The 14,597-nt window shown below is 47.6% G+C and overlaps 5 protein-coding genes across 5 annotated transcripts; 3 read left to right on the top strand and 2 right to left on the bottom strand.

Annotated features, from left to right (window-relative positions):
* Positions 1–1,710: 1,710 nt before the first annotated feature.
* Positions 1,711–3,162, top strand: ASPVEDRAFT_202760 (uncharacterized protein; the record flags this gene model as incomplete). Its single annotated transcript, XM_040809384.1, has 5 exons — positions 1,711–1,863; positions 1,916–2,020; positions 2,077–2,459; positions 2,520–2,584; positions 2,636–3,162. 5 exons carry the CDS (start codon positions 1,711–1,713, stop codon positions 2,947–2,949), a joined length of 1,020 nt encoding a protein of 339 aa, XP_040673506.1. The 3' UTR covers positions 2,950–3,162.
* Positions 3,163–4,299: 1,137 nt separating this feature from the next.
* Positions 4,300–5,412, top strand: ASPVEDRAFT_142963 (bZIP transcription factor; the record flags this gene model as incomplete). The annotated part of the gene is made up of 1 exon (XM_040807885.1): positions 4,300–5,412. One exon carries the CDS (start codon positions 4,300–4,302, stop codon positions 5,410–5,412), a length of 1,113 nt encoding a protein of 370 aa, XP_040673505.1.
* Positions 5,413–6,524: 1,112 nt separating this feature from the next.
* Positions 6,525–7,780, top strand: ASPVEDRAFT_155526 (uncharacterized protein; the record flags this gene model as incomplete). The annotated part of the gene is made up of 4 exons (XM_040808465.1): positions 6,525–6,668; positions 6,763–6,870; positions 6,931–7,328; positions 7,410–7,780. 4 exons carry the CDS (start codon positions 6,525–6,527, stop codon positions 7,771–7,773), a joined length of 1,014 nt encoding a protein of 337 aa, XP_040673504.1. The 3' UTR covers positions 7,774–7,780.
* Positions 7,781–8,743: 963 nt separating this feature from the next.
* Positions 8,744–11,108, bottom strand: ASPVEDRAFT_877842 (uncharacterized protein; the record flags this gene model as incomplete). The annotated part of the gene is made up of 6 exons (XM_040818160.1): positions 10,511–11,108; positions 10,146–10,447; positions 9,763–10,089; positions 9,094–9,699; positions 8,995–9,010; positions 8,744–8,954 (listed from the first exon to the last, which is right to left on the bottom strand). The coding sequence occupies exons 1-6, from the start codon at positions 10,633–10,635 to the stop codon at positions 8,744–8,746; spliced, it is 1,587 nt and encodes a 528-aa protein (XP_040673503.1). The 5' UTR covers positions 10,636–11,108.
* A 1,918-nt stretch (positions 11,109–13,026) lies between these two features.
* On the bottom strand, positions 13,027–13,945 carry ASPVEDRAFT_88981 (uncharacterized protein; the record flags this gene model as incomplete). The annotated part of the gene is made up of 2 exons (XM_040818469.1): positions 13,027–13,545; positions 13,619–13,945. 2 exons carry the CDS (start codon positions 13,943–13,945, stop codon positions 13,027–13,029), a joined length of 846 nt encoding a protein of 281 aa, XP_040673502.1.
* Between the last annotated feature and the right edge of the window lie 652 nt (positions 13,946–14,597).

The following is a 14,597-nucleotide window of genomic DNA, read 5'->3' as shown; positions in this document are numbered from 1 at the left end:
ACCTACAATACATGGCTATCTAACTTGCTGACCAGGTGGATCCCAGGAACTGGCCAGAGCGACCTACGCTGCCGCTGCTTACCACCGGTGGCCGGATCGGAATGATGTGGAGTGCCTTGTTGACTCATTGCCGCTGGTAAACTTTAGGCTCACTTACTGGTAGTCGAGACCTGTATCGGGTCCAGCCGATTTTCTCAAACCATGTCCTGAAGCTTCCCCTCGATTGGCCCACTGCCGTCGACGCGCTCCAAAAACCATATCAGTACAGTTTCCACTCCAGATCTCGGGCGAAGGAAGATTAATGAGAAAGGCATTCAGTCAAAAGTGTTTCCTTTTGCCCGAGACACTGTTGACTTGCTACCAGAAGACGCCAGGGTCCACTGCTCAGATGAGTCAGCGCGGATAGTCGATCCTGCTTACTGGGGCGCAGATTAACGACTAACTTACATCGAACGGCAGTTACTTAACGAGGCAGGTACATGTGAAAGCAGCTTCCGGATTCATGGCGTGCTGCTCGGAACATGGAAAGGGCTTGGCCCAGACCCGCGTGGTACAGACGTCAGGAGGGCGGATCGCGGAAGGACAAATGGCCATCATGACTGCCTTCACACATCCGTATCCTTACGTTCAATTCCCCCCTTATATTGCCAATGAGGCTGCCGTTCCTGCGGGGTGGCGTATGCATTCTGCACCCGTAGAGGGCCCCTGGCTAGTCTGTCCGCAAAGCTCGGCAACTTGTTGCAGTTTGCGCGAAGTCAGTTCTTGTGGTCAAGCAATTGTTGGTTTTATTTGCACGAATAAACGCCTTTTTAACTCACCGCGTATACATCTATGCTTGTGTTGATTCTTACCTTCATAGTGGGTAAGGCTATAGCATTGAACGACTGGGATTTTGGCCCCAGAAATGGTCTAGCATAGGTTTTTTTACGTTCGGCTCGTAGAAATCTCGCACTGTTTGTCCGGCTAGTCTGTTGCATTTCGTGGAACAAGTAATCCATCGGCGTATATCCGGGCTAACTTAGCTTTACCCCAGAATTCACACCTCGAACTAATCTGCTCGCATTTTTGGGCGGCTCCGAGTGTTAGCCGGAATTTTCACCTCGGCCAAAAAGCTAATGGCCGGGTGATGGGTCCCTGGAACGTTCATAATAGAAAACTTGGGTCTTGTCAGCGGGGACCGTGCCATGAAACTAGTTCAACTTACTGTTCATGACCCCGACGCCGTGAGGACTACTAAGTTTGGGACTTTGAGATGTTAGTCAAGGAATAAACCTCTCAGGGCTATGAGGACCAGCAACAGCTCTTTCCGGGCCACTGCTCCAACAATAACGGATCGCCGGCGGTGTTTATTCGGTTTGCTGAATACCCACCCAGCTCCTCGGGGCAAATCAGCAAAATTCAATTCGAATCTGCTATCCTCGTGGAGATTTACCAAGAAAGGGGTTACACTAACTATGATGGCATGGCAGGCAGCTCGATTACTGTGATACGGACGAGACCTTTCGTTCTTCAGGTTGTTCCAGATCCTTGAACTTCTACTCGCCACACATTTGGTAACTTGACCTTCCCTCGCTTTCCTTTTCCTCCCACATCTTCTGCTTTTTCTGCCCTTCTTTCGCTTTGCGCTTTTGACAGAATAATAAGTGGGAAGACAAAGAGGAACAAGATACCAATACACTGCCGTCAAAAAATCTTAATTCCAGCTCCAACATGATAGCATTGACTGGATTGAGCAGCGCGATGTTCAGCGTCTCGCTTGTAATGCTATGCCTCTCGCTCAAGACAGTCGGCCTGCGATGTTTCGTCCGTATCAAAATGATACGTGCAATCGGCTGGGATGATGGCCTGATGCTCCTTGCAATGGTACGAAGCCCACTCTGGATTAGCAGAGTATCAAGACCTGATGTTCTTATAGGCACTGTTTACAGTGGTTTGTGTAGTGTCAATGGTCGGTTCGTTTTACGGCATTGGCCGGACATCCACAGGCATGCCCCCTGAGAATGTTGAGACAGCGTTGTTGGTATATATTCCTCCGATAGGGCCAGATTTGGAATACCGCGAGTAACGATCACACAGTGCTTCTTCCTCAGCGAAGTATTTTACATATTAACCTGTACAGCTGGAAGGGTATCGATTTGTATTGCGCTACTTCGAATAACTATCGAAAAGATTCACAAAGTCATTTTATACCTACTGATAGCAGTGACCACTGTTGCGGGGCTTGTGACCTGGCTTGTCATTCTGCTGCAATGTCATCCAGTCTCTCAATTTTGGCACCCCGAAAATAATGGCCGCTGCAAGGATATTGAAATTATCATTGCTATTGGGTATACATATACCGGCTTCGCTATTGTGTGTGACTTCACTATTGGCCTTCTACCGATCGCCATTATCTGGAAGTTGCAGAGAAGCTGTCGGACTAGGTTTGGATTAGCATTTACCTTGGGTCTAGGCTGGATGTAAGTTATTAAACATTCCCCAGCAAGACTTTTAAAAAGGTTGCTGACTAGAATCCTCAGAGCATGCTGTGCTCTCGTGGTTCGCCTCCCGTTTCTCCCGCGATTCCGCAACTCGGACACTTTGGGTAAGTGCTTTTCTCAGCCCATCTCCTTGTCCCTGCTCATGCATTGTTCAGGTGGAACTACACAGATAATGCTGTTGTCTATCATCGAAGATGGCCTTGGTATAATAGCCGGAAGCCTAGTGACTCTTCGACCGCTATTCCGCTCCTTGCTACCTGGAGGAACTAGGGGAACATGCGCCAACACAATCTTACAGCACATTCCTTTTTCAAAATCTGCTAGAAACCCAGATGTACAGCCTCCTTGGTCTCATATCGAGATTAACTCGAACAACTCCGCCACTGCTGTGCTGGAAGGAGGTCTCAGACATGGCGATAGCATGTCGGAGTCAACATCTCAGCGCACCGAAGTGGAACCTTGGAAATGAGCAGAAACCCTCGGTGTTTCTCACAATCGATGGTCACTTAGTCTCTGGTAGATGCTTTCGATCGATACGAAGGGGGAGCAATGTCTCGGTTCTAGTTTGCTTTAGCGGTCCCGGAATTGAAGGCCCACGATTTTTCCTCAAACCCAGCCGATCAATCCTTGACCCGAAGCTCGGATCCCAAACCATATATCCGCATGTCTTTTGCGCGCTTAGTTGCCATCCTGGATTGGTATTCCATCAGGGAACATGGCTAATTCCTCGCTCAAGCTTCTCCTTGCAGAACGCTGCAAACCTTTCAACTTTGGTGTGGCGGCTGCACTCCAACCCAAAGCTAGCTTCGGCCGTGTATGGTGTGTCTCAATGCTGCGAACTTTCAGCACATCTCGTCATATTGCAGCTATAGTCTTTGCGTAAACTGCTACTATTTGCACCACAGTGTTCCTGGAGCGTGACCACACAGGATACAGTTTGGACCATACATTCTATGTATACTACTTTTCTTACTGCCCTTATTGTCGCTATCTAGCTACTGCATCTTCAAGTGCTTTGGATATCTCAACTTTCTTAAATACACAAGATACTTGTATGATTAGGAAATACCTAGACCCATTCCCGCCAAAGACATGGAGACCACACATAATGAGATAGCATTGCTTATATTTGACTGACAACCTCTCGCAATAACAAGTTAAATCTTCGGAAATTAAAATCAGCTCTATAATGCCTAATAGTTTGGTCCATGGGAGACGCTTTTGTCAGTTGGCCACGGCTGAGAGGAGCATCCCTGACCCCGGCGTTGAACAACCTTCCGTTCGCTGACTCATTGCCGTTTGCTTTAAGTTCGCTCGTACTCTGGTTGCAATGCGGGTACGCCAAGTGGCCTAAGAGGAACTTAATACACAAAACCTGCCATTCAGATGTGAGGGCCCTTGCCACCGGAGCCGGCAGTTCCCGGCCGCATGCCAGAACAATCCGGGTGTGCGGCTCGGAAAGCGAGAACCCGGAGAGGCGTTAACCACTTGCGGGGGAGCATAAAGGGCCCTAGAATCCACAAAACAGTATTTTTTCAAGGCTCGTTTATACGTGACTTCGTCATTTTAGGGGCAGGATAGCTTTCCATCATCTCGCCTTCGGCTTTCCGGGTGTGATTCAGCCGAGGGGGACTGCTCTGCACTTCTTCCCATGAAGTACTTTTCTGTCTAAAAAATCCTAGGTTGTGCGTCACCACAAAGAGCGAAACAGCTCTGTGCAGGACACCAAACTGCTTGGCAGCACTCAACTCCCTCACCTGTGGGGCATAATCTGTTTTATTTCAGGAGCCTGTACTCCCTCCCTGTACAGCGACGCACCATGGCCTCGTTGCCAAGCCCTACGCTAGTATCACTCGAAAAGAAGCGTGCAAGAGATCGCCGTGCCCAAAGAAACTTTCGCCACAAGAAAAATGACCAAATTGTCATGCTAGAGGGTCGGCTACAAGCATGCCACGAACAGATAGCGAGCTACCTGGCTCGCATTCAGGATCTTGAAAATATCTGCACTCGGCAGCAGGCAGTACAACTGCTCAGAGAAAATCCTCACGATGTGGGGTCCAGATGGTCATTCCAGATAGATCTCCCACATCCTAATTGTCAATCACAGTCTTCGCACCTGACGAACTTACCACTGTCCCAATGCCCGTGGCATCATACATCCCAGTCTTCGGAAGAGCCTTCATGCTGCCACGCAAATTCAAAGACAACCAAGATTTTTCTCTCCAATTCAGTTTATCAGCCTACAACAGACAAGGCTGAGCATCTTCCGCCCCATATTTCACACACATCACCTCAAGAAACTATTGCCCCTCAATGGAGTCTCACCCCACCGCAAGGCTCTTTTATATGGGATTCTTTACCGATATACTCCCCATGGGGAGCAGATCTGCAAATGGTGCAAGAGTCCCCAGATTTTCCAACTCCACTCGAATTATTATATGGCTCCAGGAGAAACAAACTCGCAAATTTCATCCATGATATCTCACGCCTGTGGGGGTGCCATGACCCTGAGCGTTTAGCCTGTGGCTGGCTTAGTTATACTCTGGTCAAGTGGATAGCGGAACCTACTGAGAGCCGATTCAAGCGCATACCAGAATTTCTTCGACCGATGCCGGAACAGCTTAGGCATGCATATCCTGCATGTATCAACACCATCGTCTTTCCCCAATTGCGCGTTAATCTGATGTCTAAGCATCATTCATACGACTTCAATGAGGTATTGGGTATGTTAAGCTGCTGTATCAAGGTGCGCTGGCCTTGGGGTAAAAGCTTCTTAACACCCAGTGACGATGCCGGGCTGCATATATCACCAGAATTCTACAACACATTCATGAGTCTTAGTGGGTGGGGGCTAACTGGAGAATTTATAAATAAATACCCTGGGCTCTTGGAACAAATCGACATTGACACTGTACATTATCGGGTAGCGTGAGCACTCTTCAATAATTAATTAAATGCTCCCCAAACTATGCGAAATTTCTGGACGAGTTCCGCTGGGATCGATAATTTCTCCGAGCAACCTTCGAATCTCATCGTTGGTCCACTTTTGTTTCATTATTGTCACTCTCGGCGAACGAGACTCTTAGCTCCCAAGCCAGCGCTGCAGTGGCAAATATCATACTAAATAAGATATCAAACTTACTAAGTGTTGCTCTCGTATGGCACCGGTACAGATCTGGAGGTAAGTCACAATATTAGAGAATATTCTCTGGTTGTCAACAGGGTATCAATTTGACTAAACCACCACGAGAGACAGCTGACTGCAGGCAATCTACTTAGATGCTGGATCTTAGTTTACCGAGTACATTTACGTCCACAGACCTGCCAGTTAATTGTTATAGAGTCCTTAACACCGGCAGGTTGAAGGCACAGATTTTAATTACCGGAGCTGCCGGTGTACACCGAGTCACCAACTGCTCTGGGTCAAGCGGCACTGAGTCAACAAAGCTTATTCAAACCAGAACTATGGTCTTGGTCACCTATAATAATTTAATACTTGCTTATTCATATTTGGCCGATCCAGGGGTCGTCTTTTCCTTTCATTTAGTATTGGTCCGGGATATTCCGCCAGCGCCACCAATTGTCACTACAGCTACCTTTCAAGCAGCNCGACCTGGCTTCCAGGCTGAGTATAAAGGTTCACCGAGGGAAATGCAGTACGATGCCCGCTGGGCGAATCTATTTCAGCATCTAGAACTACCGGTTCCAGGGATCCCTAAGTAATCCATTCTGTTCTATTCTAGTATATCCATACGGCCGTGATGTCCCTAGCCCAAGCAGCGCAGCCTGTGGAAACTACTGGACTGAACTCTGATTTCCCGGACGTGTGGGAAAATTTCTCGAAGCCTTCTAGGTTTCCCCTTTCCAATGGTCATATCACCAGTAGTCTTTTCTCATCTTGTGCGATTGGCCTATTCTGCGCTCTTCCAGCTGCATCATATGACGCGCATAGTATAATTACTTACCAATCGATCTAGGGCAATATTAAAGCTTACGCTGGCCCTTACACCCACCTGCACCTCGAAATCTGCACGTGTTCCTACTATGGCTTACGAACCAGAGGCATGTACCATCATCACTATTGTGCTTGCTGCTGTTGCGTGGGCCTCCATTCTCTTGCGTTATCTTGTTCGCATTCATATATCCCACAACTTCTCCTGTGATGATATCGTCGCCCTCTGTGCTGTTGTAAGTTTCCTCCTCCCTGTCCGTTTTCGACCCAGATAGAGTTCCTCGTTACAGGCGTTTCAATATAAACCGTCCAAGTCTAACGAGTTTTCAGATAGTCCTCACTCCACTATCAATAGTCTACTGCATTGCGTCATTACGATACGGTCTGGGGAGCGATATTAGTGAGCACAGTCCTAGGACACTGCTACGGAAAATGAAGGTTAGTGACATCCTCGTTTTCTCCTGAGGTTGAAGCTCAAATTCTAATGTGTGCGCTCAGTACGGGCTCGCTGCACAGCTACTCTATTTTCCCGCAACTTATATCATCAAATTGTCATTTGCCTTAACGCTCTCACGCGTGGTTCCCAGCCGTGGCTATGTGTACAGCCTTTACCTCCTGGGTGGCATTGGCCTAGTCTGCACCATCTTTGCTTGTTTCTGGATAGTATTTTTCTGCACCCCAACTCCTTTCGCTTGGGATGAAATAACATACCTAACCAGTGATTATGGTTGCAAAGGCATTTCCTCCTATATCGCTTTATCCTTGAGCCACGCAACATGGGTGCTCATTGCAGATGTCACTCTGGGGTGTGTTATTCCTGTCTTACTCTTGCGGGGAGCTCTCATGTCTCGAATGACCAAGTTCACTGTCTATATATTGCTCGGTGCCGGGTCAGTGTAAGTCTCCTCGCATTCGTTTCTTTTGGATCATCAACCCCTCAATTTTTACTATGGGTGGTTAACTCGAGTATTATGCAGGGCTAGCCTCGCCACGGTTATGCGTATGGTCTACACACCAATGGTGTCTATATCCGGCCCCCAAGTTGCAACCAACCGCGTTATTCTGTGGTCAATCGTTGAGGCCTCAATCAGCATCATAGCCACCTCTGCCTCCACCTGGAAGCCGCTCATCGTCCGCTTCTGCTTCAACAGCAGCGGCTCGTCTATTGACAGTGATGCCTTCTCACGATGTATCGGTCACCCTCTTGACAATCGAAATGTCTCGTGGCCGACAACTCCCGGGACTACTGAATCTGCCGTGCGGCGACCCTGCACCAGTGACGATGCCAATTTTGCCGGCATGAAATCTTCGAGAGAAGGGCATGATAGTTATTTTGAGTAAAGCATGGAAAAATAGGAAAACGATAGAATTGGATCTGTGTTCGTTTCTTGCAATCATCGATGCAAAGGCATCGACCGGGGAATGTATAATAGATGCTATGGTATTCTGCACATGCACATACATATGCATGGAGTACTTTCTTACCGATCCAATAGCGCAAGATCTCGATGTCATCAGCTTCAGGTCGCAAAGTTAGTCAGGTAATCCAATGAAAAGCTCAGCTATATCCGTATGCCCGACGCGAGCCGGTGACTCGGTCATAAGGGGGATAGCAACCCCATTCCATACGCGCAGATTTTTGCGCTATCTCTTAGCCCAGGTATTGCCTCTCTCTCCCGATCCCGTTCCTACCTGAGCGGCAGTGCAAGGCTCGTGAGCGTAAAAGCTCCCGTGCTAAGAAAACTGAAGTAAGGGCGTTGATTGTTTGCCTGAATGTACCCTCCATTTCCGCTATTTCGTCCAAGGACCTCGCTCAATCGTAGGCTTTCCAGGGGAAGTTACCGCAGATCTTTGGTCATTTCCACCGCATCTTGTCGTCAACGTCCTATGCAGCAAGCTGTGACTACAGTTCTCTGCGCATTCAGTACGCTTAGTATACGTTCTCCGCAAAACCGAGAAACTCGACGAGAAACTAAAAGCCTAAGGCTTCTTGAATATACCACAGGGCACGGGGGTATTCCTCCGTGGAGGGTATGTGGAATTTCTGATATCTGTCTGTGTGTGTAATATCTATTGGAAGATATGACTAGATAGGCTATTCTGCTAGATAATACGAATAACAAATGAGTTCATAGTTCAACAGAAAAGTGAAAGGGAAAAAGAGCCGTCCACGCCCTTGAAATAGAGCCTTCCGACTACATGGGTAGGGACAAATCATGCCGCCTTTGCGCTAATTCCTGATCACTACACGTATTTTGAACCAAGATAACCCTTGCATAGTCACTGCTTGCCAAAAAAAATTGAGGATTGTTTAATTTCTGACAACATAGCTTTGAGAGTGGAAAAAGTCGCACTGTGGTGATGCGTCATTATCTGGAGCAGCTTCAACACCGCCGTAGGTCACATTTAAGACGGTAAAACTGCCACTATCATCGCCTTGGTAGGGTGGCCAGTGAGGCAGACTGTTGTTAATATAAGCGATCGCGTTCGGGTCAAGAGAAGTTGCGAACGAAATATAGTAACTGCGTATCATAGATGCCAGTGTTGCGTTATTCGACGTACCTGGGCGTCGTAGTAGCTGTTAGTGATATTACACGAACGAGGTGGGATAATATTAGATAATTGCAGGTTTACCGCTATACTAGCAGTAAAGGTACTCACCCTCCAAGTTCACCGTCTCAGTAAACGGTATAAGGGAGCCATGGCCCTGAGTGCCGGCATCAAAGATCATTTTATACACACGGTTACCCCAGTCTGACACTGCAGCGCCGAAGTAATACGTTGGACAAGAGATAATAAAATCACCAAACAGCTGCTGTCGCTGGAAGAAGGTTGAATTGTAAGCTGCGCGAGGGTAAAGCTGGTATAGGCGATTAAAGAAAGACTGTTTAGCATTCGGGAATAAGGTTTCGAGCCCCTGCTGCATTTCAAAGGGGGTCACTTCACTACTGTTTGTAAAAGTAGCCCCTTCATAGCCTTCCCTGTTGGTCATTAGAGGCACCTTGCTAAAATGGCCAGTTTTAAACTCTTGAGAGGGGAGATCCCGGATAATGTTCCTATCAACATAGGGTCCGTAGTAGAAGTCTCCATAACCGTATTCGCCATGCGCGTAGGCCTTATAGTAAGTTTGGTTTACTGCATTGGCAAGGTCCTCTTCGGAGAGTCCGCGTAAACAGGCTATATTGGAACAGTTGGCAATAGAAAGGAGTTGATTGTATTGTCTCTGGAGTGCAGTATTGTTATGGTATGGCTGCATCCATGGGTATTCTGTTATGGATTATTTATTAGCAAAGGGTGTAAAGCTGGTATGGTGACCATAGTTAGGCTGACCTGCAATGGCTGCTCTGAAAGGTGGATTGAAGTCTCCGCCGTACATGATCATCTGGTCGATAACAGAGCCTCCGCCAGCACTACCACCAATTATAGTAACTTTCGCTGGATCACCACCAAAGGATGCGATATGGCGTTGAACCCAGTTGAGAGCTGCTCGCTGGTCAAGGAGACCGACATTAGTAACACCATTCTCAGTTACTTCGACGCCGCCCAAGAATCCGTATGCACCTAGGCGGTACTGAACGGATACGTAGATGAGGTCTCCTCGAGACTGGAATACCAGGGCATTTCCAGGGACTAATCGACCATAGCCGGATGTATACCCTTGACATCAACCTGTCAGTCTATATCAAAATGTCGATAAACAAGATATAACTCACCGCCGCCGTGTATCTGAACCAGCACTGGAAGGGACGTAGAGGCAGGCTTGGCAGGAACCATGACATCGAGCGACAAACAGTCTTCACTTTCTTCTATGGGATCGTTGGATACTATGCCAGCCTCCATGCTAAGCATCATGCCAAGCCATGCAGGCGCACCTTGGACACAAATTGGGCCAGGTGCAGTCGCGTCCAACATGGACAAAGTGTGATTATAATGGTACTCAATATCTCGGGGAGCTTGCCAGCGGAATTCGCCTAAGGGTGGTTGTGCATAGCGAATGCCGTGCCATTCATTGGTCCTACCGTAGTATAATCGTTAGAATAAAACGTTAAGATTAGCGCAATGCCTGTGCTATACGGACCCTGATGTAGCATTGTAACTTCCCCTGTATTTAGCATATCCTAGATCAACAATTGGATTGGATACATTGGCACATCGGACGCTACCAATGGCATTGAGAGTCACTGCAATATAAAGGGCCAACATTGTAGGTGTAGAACGGTCGTCTGTTGCGAAACAAATCGAGTAATGAGAGAAGAGGAAGACGAGGGCAGGCAGAGAAGATGGGTCATGACGCTTTATATACCCAGTGGATTAGATCCCAAACACAAGACATGCGCACATCTTCGTACGGAGTATAATAATACAATGCAGTGGGCTCTGGTCCATCCACTTTCATATCAAAGCTCAATATGAGACTATCTATGAGCAAGACACGCTATGGTTTTGTCTATGTCTGTTCGGACGAGCGGACCAAGTACGGTCATTTACTTCCCTGTTATCCCGGTGCTGACTATTTCATCAATTGGGAAAAGTTCTGCCATATACCATGCCGATGCATCCGTTGATCTGGTGAAATTCGTTAAATAGTTCCCCGGATGGTATTTCCTTTAAACCGAGGGCTTCCTAGAAAGATCGGAAACTCCAAACTCAAAACAAAATAAGACAGAGGAGCTCCGAGCGGCATTGATACTCTACTAAGTAGGAAGTAGACCCAAGGGTCCCAGCAAACGGCAATGAGTCAGGATGCTACCAGCGCTAGCCGGATGGAGGCAGTGGCGTTAACCTTTCCATCAGAATATTCAGCAGGCGGTCCAGTGTACTGCAAAAACCGTCCACTAACAATCTGTCCCAGATATACCCCTCATTTACCCCCCAGTTGCTTACCAACGCCTCTGAACGCGGGCCTCGGATTCCCCGGAAGTGCAATTTCCAAACTCTTCCCTGCCCAGCAGAGATACTGTGTTTTTTCAAGTCGTATGGACATGGCATCATAGCTTCGTTGCCTATCCCTACGCTACTGTCGGTCGAAAATAAGCGTGCGAAGGATCGCCATCCACAGAGGAATTTTCCCCAGAGGAAAAATGACCACATTGCCATGCTTGAGACACAGCTGAGCACGTGTCGAGAACAGATGGTATGCTACCAGGCTTATATTCAAAATCTCAAAAATACATGCTCCCGCCTTCGTGAGCAGAACATACAGGTTCTTGAACAGCTTTCACACGATGGATGACCGACAGCAGGCATCCAGTATCCGCATTCCATGAACCTGCCGCTCAATCAGCACCAGTAGCAGTATAATGCGTTCCAGTGTCAAGAAGCAGTTTCCTATTAATGATAGATAAGTGTGCCCTTATCTGACCAGATAATCTGATATATTGTGCTGCAAGAAATATCCTCGTGGCAGTAGTCCATATGTTTACTTTGCAGCCTGTATTCTTGATCTTGTGATTGACGTGAACGTCCCAGTTGCTTTCTTGTAGATATGGGCATGGGAAGACTGCAGCGCTCCCTGCTACTTCGTGACTGCCCTCCAAGCTGTAGCATATTACTAATAAATTGAAACTATCTAGCTCTTCCTAGATCCTGGAGCTGACGTCTCAATCCAGGGGACCTTATTTGGCAATGTCCTATTTGCAACGTCATGCAGGAATCGCGGATGCCCTTGGATACTCTCCTGTCCCTCGGGACAAGGAGTAGAAAAGGAACCTTGACGCCCGTACCAGGCAGAGAGCAAGAGACATATGTGAGATGTTGTCGCGAGGTATGCCGGGGCTGAACATCCCCCGGCGGTCCATTGACGACGAACGCTTTTGCAAGGTGGTAAAGGGGTGGGATAAATTGAGTCTAAATTCAGCTGTGTAGGAGGCATCGGTGCCATAGTAACAAAGTGTCATCCAAGTGATTCTTCACCATTATCGATAGTGTTTTAGTACAGTACAAGTTTTGTTACGATATGCATCAATCCAGACATATATTCTCAATCCAGACCAATCAGTTAGAATCATCTAGCCTCAAAAGAATATAGCTCTAGCTGTGCCGAATCTTCTCACCACGCCAAGGCTTTGACAGTCCTCGAATACCCAGTCCACTAGTCTCCCACCTCGTACAACCAATTTGACAGGATGAGGGTATTCATATCCCTCGATGCATGTAGGTCCATATTGATCTGAATCTTGATTTTCCCGTAGATATGGCATAGACAGTACCCATTTCTCTACGAATATATATAGTTGGTGATGTCGCGGGCTGAAAATGACCTCGTTGGCCTATTATCAGTGCCCTACGACCTCAACAGCCCGTGCTGTGATAGATAAAACGCAGCAATTTCTGCTTTTAACTGATACTGAATCTTAATACCGCCTTCTATAGCGGGACGATGTAAGCATTGTAGAAAGAGATTGTTAATTGGCGCTAGGTTAGTGCTCGTCAACTGGAGGGTAATAGAGTGGCACTTCGTTTTCACGGCAATCAAGAACACGATTAGCTACTCTATTTTACGGGGGTAGTATATTACAATTTAAGAAGGTTAGTAGATTAGTGGTCAGTGCCGAACGTAAATGAGAAATAAAGGCAGTATACTCATAGTGTACACTATCTATACTCCCGACCATCCCCCAACTCATGCCTCAACCCGTCGCCAGTATTCAACTCGAGCATGGCTCTCGTATTTGAACCGTCAACTTCAACTAGCGTGGGTTGCTTGCGATGGTTCAGCCCACTAACCTCGGCAGCGCCATTGTGCATGCGCATGTTCTTGTCTACCATCGGCGTCGCAGTATTCCCGCCTGCTGTTGATTTCCGGTGCCGCATCCAGAAGTATCCCAGCCCTGCGAGTATGACCATGGTGCCAATAACAGCACCGACTCCGATTCCAGCCATTGCACCTGTAGATAGGCTGCTTGAGTCTGCTGTGGATGGTGTGGATGGTGTGTCGCTTGGTGTTGCTGTAGCGGACGTAGACGGGGATGAAGCAGACGCGACTGCAGCGAGCACAGGGGCGATGGTAACAGCGGAGGTTGTCCCGCAGCAGTCAGCTTTATCTCCACAGCACCATACTGTCGAATTTTCGGTCCCATCGCAGGGTGTCATTGGTGGCGTTGCCCCGGTGTCCTGTACAGTTCGTCATGTCAGTCCAACAGTCCGCACTTTCTCGGTTCGTAGAGCGAGATTCGTAGGAACTTACAGATCCACGACAAGGATCTAGACAGTTTGCCTCGGGCCATTCAGGAGTAGAACACATGCTGCGAAAGTACGTAACTGTATCTCCATCCGCGACATTCTTGCACAGTCCGTTCTTCATGCAAAAGTCTACGGTGTAACCGTCGTCTAACGAGCCCCCGGGTGGATTAGTCCGGTTTAGAGAGCAGCAGAAGCTCTCTTGACCCTCGACGGAAATGCACGGTTGGTGTTCTAAACCATTCTCGCTGTCGCCATTAGGGTAGTAGCATTTGGCCTTTGCAGTGGTGAGTAGGAATGACATAAAGAGGAGCAGGCAGTGATACCGCGCCATTATGGTTTCGAGACAGTAAGGTAGCAATACTGTAGACAGGCATTCCCTGGCAGAGGAAGTGGTTGAGAAACGAGAAGATGCCTGCGGACATGAACAGGAAATAGACCCCGGGCAAAACTATGTGGGTCGATCAAGGGGTGAGGCTACTAATTACGAAGATGATAGGCTCGCACAATCTGCCCTTTAAGGCACCCCNCCCCCCCCCCCCCACTTGGCAAAATAATAACACCTGCCAGCCAAATCCTTGTCATCCGGTACTATTTCGCCAGGGTTGTTAATTCTTTGATCTGGAGAGAATATTCCACTAAACAGACTGCGGAAATGATCAAACTACTCAAGGCATACGTTCTCTTCTATATAAGATTTATGCTCATTCTTTCGTCTGGGCTGCCGAACACTACCAACCTGATTATATGCTATCTATCCTCCATTGAATGGACAATCAAGCACTTCCCACTTTACATCACTCAAAACAGACATATAAAATGCATAAGGTTAGTTAATTCCTTTCTGGGATCCATCTACAATTTACCGTATCAAATATACAGCTGACCATACAATCTTTCCAGGATGAACCCCCAACCCAAAGCTGTAAACGCTAACAAAACAATGTACCCTTTTGATCCATTTTCTCACCAAAGAATAGAACCTT

This window comes from Aspergillus versicolor (genome assembly GCF_001890125.1).
Source record: "Aspergillus versicolor CBS 583.65 unplaced genomic scaffold ASPVEscaffold_14, whole genome shotgun sequence".
Classification (NCBI taxonomy): domain Eukaryota; kingdom Fungi; phylum Ascomycota; class Eurotiomycetes; order Eurotiales; family Aspergillaceae; genus Aspergillus; species Aspergillus versicolor.
This window is presented reverse-complemented; position numbering and strand designations above follow the sequence as displayed.